At 33.6% G+C, this 7,340-nt stretch overlaps 1 protein-coding gene across 1 annotated transcript in view; it reads left to right on the top strand.

Moving 5' to 3' along the window:
- Window positions 1-6,072, top strand: part of LOC108965049 — a 10,519-nt gene extending 4,447 nt beyond the window's left edge. The window contains exon 2 of the mRNA XM_018927217.1: window positions 5,976-6,072. Within this exon, the coding sequence (XP_018782762.1) occupies window positions 5,976-6,038 (63 nt within the window). The 3' untranslated portion in view covers window positions 6,039-6,072. The remainder of the gene's footprint in view (window positions 1-5,975) is intronic.
- Window positions 6,073-7,340: the final 1,268 nt, after the last annotated feature.

Genomic DNA, 7,340 nt, shown 5'->3' with positions numbered 1-7,340 from the left:
ATTGATAATTAATATGACGATGCTTCACATAAAAAAACATTTCATCAAATACATTACATACATTTTTTTTAMTTTTCATAGTTTTACATTTTTTATAAGTGGTCTTGATACAACAAATTCTTCAGTTAACTTTTAATTATAAACACATTTACTGTTAGCCAAAATTCAAACACTGTTAAAGTGTTAATTTTTTTAGCACTTGCTTCAACTGGAAATTATGCCACTTTATTGCGTCCAATTCGGATTTCCTATCTGATCATAGCGCAGTTCTGCTCGAAGCAGATAAGCCGGTATTCGCAATGAATAAACCCACCATTATCGTAAATGGTTAGAAGAAAATGTGAACCCCAACATCCCAATTTCCCCTGGAGCAGATACCGATTATGCTGCGGAAGTCTTGACCAGAAGCAGACACAGTGATGCCCATATAAGTATGCCAGAAGATAGAACCACATAGAACGTTCACAAGCGGGACAGACATCTCTGGTTCTGTGATGTAATGACGAAGCTGAGAGAGAAGAGACTTCTTCGGCACGCATGGCAAGTCAGTAGAAATCCCAATATTAAAACATTTCTTAATTGTGCCACAAAGGCACTTTCTCTGCAATTTGCGCAACAAGTCTCTAGAAGCGTTTCTGGTTGGTGAGAAATCAGGAGATCCAGTAAAAAATCTTTGGAATGGGAATAGACAAAACAATAAGCCGACCCAACCAATTCCCACCAATTTTAAACAGCAGACACCATTGGTGCACAGAAAGCCGAAGTGTGTTTGCCACACACCTCCAAAACACGTTTACTCCTAAAGAGTTTATTGATGGAACAAGCAACGCGGCAGTTGGTTACCCGAAAACGCAATCAACATAATTGTTAAGGTATTTATTTTTAAGGTAAATATTTTTACGTAGGCTTTTGCAGGTGCTGAAATACAAACAGCTTATTCGGAGCTTCACTTTGGTTTCAGAAATATTCATGGCACTATTGCACAAATTAATAAGGTAGAATACTTTATAGCTGATGCTATGGAAAATAATAAATACTGCTCTGCTGTGATCCTTGATGTTCGCCAAGCATTTGACAAAGTTTAGCATCTATAACTATTATTTAAATTAAAGGAAAAATTATCAATACCTATACTTGCAAAATAGAATATTAGAAATTAGAAGAAAGCATGAAAATATATTTGCGATTCAACTGCTGGACAATATCACCATCGTAGAAAATTAAAAAGATACCAATCGCTAGACCACCCCGATTCAATTTTATTTTATTTATTTGTTTCTGGTGTTTTTACTTAATCATAATTTTATTCTCATTGTGTTATCATGATGCTGGTGTATTGATATTGTTAGATGGTAATGTTAGATAAATATTACCAGTTATTCCTCGCTCAACACCGGAAGATGAGCTCAATTGTTAGAGATTTCAAATGGTACATTAGTTGTTGAGGTTAAAACGTGTCTGATCTCTCTTTACGTAAATGTTTGGTGCAGCACAAAAATCAAAGATGAACTAATTGAATGCGTTTCCATGTATTTCGTAACTAGTCCGAACTCAATTGGACTATTCAAAGTCAAAAAATAAAAATAAAATAACAGATATAGAAAGGTATATATTATATAATTTTAACAAACAAAATAGATTTTGATATTTAATGCTATTCAATTTTAAACGATTGCAATTACCGAATCATACTGCTTTGCAATGACAAAAAATAAATCTCAAGAGCAATCAATGCAGATTTGAGGTATAAATTTGGAAAATCCCGTGTTTTCTTATGCCAAAGATGTGAAAATAAAAAACAACATTTATCGTTGAGCACCTAAATAAAGAGTAAAATTATAGATTTTTTTTATTAATATAAATTTATAATATTTTGTGCTATGTTTAAGTCTCTACTAATTTTTAAATAAAATACAAAAATTAAAGTGGATATTTCCAATAAGTTTACGTCCAGCACAGATAGGATTTGCTGGTACTTATACACCCGACTCTTTTATTACACGGTAGATATGTTCGTCAGAAATCCGTGTAAGAAAAGATGCATTTCCTGTAGTAAAATGGGGGATACGTTCCATGTCATCTGAAAACAGTATAAGATGAAACAGAGAACTATATTCAAAATGTTGAAAACTATAAAATTTCATATATCAGATATCACAAATTGTATGTTCATATGGCATTTTATTGAGCATTAAAACATAAAATACATAATTCATACAGGTGAAAAATTKGTAGATTAAGCAAAAACAAAAGAAATCTGTTAATCCATAATTAAGAACAGGAAAATTAGAATAGAAATAAGTAAAACATATTTAYATAGCTACATAATTATTCCTCGCTACTTGATAACAAGCACAATTGGTTGCGACGAACTGGACTAAAGTCGCTGGAGGTATCCWTTTCAGCAATGTAAACATCAAGCGAACAAAATGTGTAGGTAAGAGTTATCGAATAAGGGGATTTCCCAGTAACTACTATGTATGTGCATTTCAATGGTGTTAAGTGTGGTAAAACATAATTACAAGACAGTGATTTTGAAACCGTATTAGATTAAAAATGTTTTACAAAAATTATTTTGCGATATTTGCCATGGCCCACGTGCAAAATACCACATATCTTTCGCAGAACTCATSAGTTGTTGTCATCGTCCAAGCCTCTGCACCATATAGCAGGACGGGAATATTATAGAGTTTGGTTTTTGTTCGTCGAAAGAGGACTTTACTTCTCAATTGWATACTCAGTCCGAAGTAGCACCTGTTGGCAAGAGTTATCATGCGTTGGATTTCCAGGCTGACATTGTTGGTGGTGTTTATACTGGTTCCAATATAGACGAAATTATCTACGACTTCAAAATTATGACTGTCAACAGTGACGTGAGAGCCAAATCGCGAGTGTGACGACTGTTTGTTTGATGGCAAGACATATTTCGTCTTGCCCTCTGGGGAAAGCAGAATAAATGCGTTATTGAGGTCGATGATACCAATTTCGTGCTATCGAAAGCAGCTTTGAAATCGACGAAGAGGTGAGGTGTGTCGAATCTCCTTTCACGGGTCTTTTCCAAAATTTGGCGCATGGTGAATATCTGGTCGGTTGTTGATTTGCCAGGTCTAAAGCCCCACTTATATCCAATCAGTTTGTTAACGGTGGGCTTTAATCTTTCACACAATACGCTCGTTATAACCTTATACGCGATGTTGAGGATACTTATACATCACTTMAATTAAAATCGTTGGGCATGCTTTCGTTCGACTATATTTTATAAAGAGCTAATGCATGCTGCTWATCAGTTATTCGCCGGCGTGTTTGAATAGCTCGGTCGGCAATCCTTCGGCTCCCGCTGATTTGATGTTCGTCAGATGGGTAATTACTATTCGAGCTTCTTCATGGTCGGGCAATGGAACGTCTGATCCATCGTCATCGATTGGGGAATCGGGTTCGCCTTCTCCTGGCGTTGTACGTTCACTGCCATTCAGCAGGTTGGAGAAGTGTTCCCTCCGTAATTTAATGCTCTGGGCATCACTTTTGGAGGTTTCGCAAGAGTATGCTCCGGTCTTGAAACCTTTTGTTAGACCCCGAATGTTTTCTTAGAATTTTCGAGCATTACCCYTGTCGGCCAGCTTGTCATGCTCTTGAATCACATATTGCTTGAGTAAAAAAAAAAAATACCTTTTCCTTACACTTCAAAAAGGCAAATTCGGCGTCTCTATGGTCCGCGATTGTAAAGTGTAAATTGTTAAAAACCAGGAAAATAGTATTGATTATAATATTATCAATAAAATGCACATTCTGTAACCAAAGAAAACCCATTGATAGTTGATACATTACTTTCTAAAATAAGAAGCGAAACAACAAAAGCATTGCTAAAGAAYAATACCTTTTGACAAAATAAAGTGTGTGATGGTCCTATTGCGAAAGCTTTTTTATGCAGAAAACAGGCAAGGCTATGCAATAAATAATTCAACGGACACTGTTTATCAAATTATCAATAGTACAAGAGGTTAACAGATTCATTCCACCGACCTTTACGAAATATTGATTTCAAGAAAGGGAAATATAATTTCAGAAATTGAGACATTAATTTAACTAGTATCTTAGCAGAAGAGCTTAGCTAATAGTTAAATTAATTTTTATAAGATTAGTGGACACTGGAAAATAATAAATTAGTAATAATAATCGATAATCGCTAATAATATAGCTATATAGCATATACTTGTTTGTAAATGTAAATTTGTTTTTATACCTTCACGCGATCATCATAATACTTTATTTCATCAGTTACTAAAAAAAATATAATAATTTATTTTAGCAAATATTATTGTCGAAAAACTTTAGAATCTAACAAATCACACAAAATTGGGTTTTCGAAATTCGAATATATGTAACCCGCGAAAATTCAAAATTCGCGATACTTTTTGAACACCTCGTAACAAACTTATCTTTTACAACGAACGTTGACCAATCAGAGAACTTTAGCACCACACCACGGCAGTCTACAAAGAATTGTATAAGTTACTACAAAATTGCCCAATTTCAAGAGATCCTGATTTTGCGTTTACACATCTTCTTCCAAAAAATTATATTTACAGCGATTCTACAGAATTCGCGCTCAGYAGTTTTCCCTTCAGCCACGTCCATGCCAGCAATAACAGCAACTCAACTAAGCTTAGCTTCGATTTGATTTAAGTAAAAGCGGTCAGTCTAAAAGTAACAATAAACGATAGCTAAAGCTTCATAATAAGTTTTTTTAATTTACATATATAAACCAGAGCACATGCCGCTTTTACCGTACATTCGTTCTTTTTTCTATATTTAATTAAATATTTAAGTTTTAAGGATATATAATATTTTACTGGCGCCCAACGTGGGACCCTAGCGACAAAAGGATTGAAATTAAAATCCTTCTAGTTAGTGCTACAAAATTAAAAAGGTATATAATTTCATAACATGAAACCCCCTCCCTACAAAGGCCTTATAAACATACAAATTAAATCATAAAAAATGGAAGCTACAAGGAACAAATCAGTCAAAGCAACAAGTTTTTCTGGAAATCCATCAAAGATTAGGCGCAGTTGAGGCTGGCAATTTTCAATCAGTACCAGTTGAAAAAGAATATGTATACCGCAGAAATGTAGACATACCCCAATTACAATTACAACAAAATAAAATTAATACAAAAAATGTCGTGATCACATATGTGATCAGATGAATAGCCTAAAACCATTTGAAGACGGCATCACTTATCTAAAGACTCGCAGAGTATGAGAAGTAAAATATTTGGGAAAGGAGTTCAAATTCTTGTAAACAACAAGCCCTAAGTCTGATAATATCGACAAAGTTTACCATAAAAATAAAGAATACGTAAAGTACAGAAATGTACCTGAAATACAACTCAAAGTAGTGAGAACATTTGGCACCGGAAAGTTTTCAAGCGAGAGTGTATACTGCGTTGAGATTGGTGCAATGCATTTGGTATATGACCTTTCGTGTTGCTATCCGCAGCCATCAATATTTGAATGGGTGGTGCACGGTATTGGTATCCAATATAACATTTTTATGAAGATTGTCTTATCCAAACTGGATCATTGGTCTCAATTCGAATTTCTGCTTATTACTGTAGTTGTAGAGGGTAATAATCACTGGTTATAATTATTTTTCATTAATTTTTTTTTATATATTCTTCATATTGTTTTACTCCGACAGTATAATTTAATATTTCTGGCTCTGATGCCTAATGAAAAATATAGATTAAACAAATAAGTGCGCTCGGACCTACTTACCCGACGCGTTTTCGCAAATGATTATCAGAGATAAAGAGATGTTTAACTCCTCTCTCACTGAAGTCAACTTTGACAGTTGATCGAGTTCAGGAGGTTTTGACGTTTAGCAATTGGAAACGAGCGATGGCCAGATTGATATTCCGCCAAATTTTTTCATTTTTTTGCATTTATTTAATACTTTTTTATTTTATTTTACAGATAAAATGCCGAAAACAACCAGCATTTGGCGAAAGTGTATTGTTGGCTGCAACGAGGGATTAAGAACCTTTAGTTTTCCAAACAGTGGAACGGACCTCGAACGGTGAGTGAAAAACATTAAATAGTGCAAAAAGTGTTTGTGAATTTGTGGAAAATTTTGTTGAAATAAGTGTTTGGATTGTGCAATGGAAATAGTAATTTTTGATAATGAAATTGAATTTCCGTGTGTTTTTAAGTGTGATGTGCTGAACTAGTAGAGCGCGACAGACTGCAAGCGACATCTGTCAAATAATAAAATACACATGTTCTTATGAACACAGTTATGTAGTCGTGCAGAGGCCTTAATAGCTGTGTCCTTAAGAACGTGTGTATTTTAATATTTGACAAATGTCGCTTGCAGTCTGTCGCGCTCTACGTGTTCAAAGCGTAACTGTCAATTTCTTGCCATTGCGGTTAATTAATTAAATAAATTATTTTAAAGTAACGATTTATCATTGAATATTTATGATAGTTATAAAAAAAAAATCGTACTTTAAAATACCAACCTACCTACCTTTATTCGAACATTTTTAAAATGCACACATGCATTCTGCCATTAACTTATTTAGGAGATGAAATTCCTTCGGATGAATTCATCTTCATACACCAAAACCAGATCAATAAATGCAACTTAGTGAAGCCCCCTGAAGAGTTTGTTGCATTTATTAATAATTTAGAAATAAAATTTGTCGAGGAATTTGACAGAAATTGTCATAAAATAGGTGTAGGAGAAATTCGTTTTTCTAAATTAAAAGATATTAGGCCCTTCTTGTGTTGTGAAGACTGTGACCCAAAGGTGGTTATTGCCCTTTTTATTAGAATTAGAATTTATTTTCTGACAAAATTTTTAAATAAAGATTTATCTGTACCCAATTTTAAGAATACAATTTTGTGTGTTTCACATTTGTAGTTTTTATCTTCCTTCTTTACTGGTTGCAATGAGCTAAGTAACTTATACGAAACTAAGGTGGTTTAAGCAGATTCGCATTAAGAGGCTCTAAGGTTAGAACAATATAGATTAGAAAGTTTTTAATTATAAATTAGAATTTGGGGCATAAATATTGGCATATGTACATAAGTTTATTTTTATAGTTCTAAGTATTATACTTTATTATTATACTGTGATATTGTTTTTTGTTATACATATGAATTGTTATCGTTTTGTTTTTTTTTCATTTTTTTATGTAAATAAATTTTTAATGGGTGATATAGGCCTACTGGGGAACCGAGCAGCCAAAAATAACTTCGGTAACGCGCCCTTTTGCATAGGTGGTGGGGAAAATGTGAATTGGGTATTTTATTTAAAATGCCCAAAAAATAGCTTTT

This window comes from Bactrocera latifrons, unplaced genomic scaffold, assembly GCF_001853355.1.
Source record: "Bactrocera latifrons isolate USDA-ARS-PBARC rearing strain unplaced genomic scaffold, ASM185335v1 scaffold_1329, whole genome shotgun sequence".
In the NCBI taxonomy this organism is placed as follows: domain Eukaryota; kingdom Metazoa; phylum Arthropoda; class Insecta; order Diptera; family Tephritidae; genus Bactrocera; species Bactrocera latifrons.
Note: the sequence above shows the minus strand (reverse complement) of the source record. Positions and strands in the feature narration are given on the sequence as shown.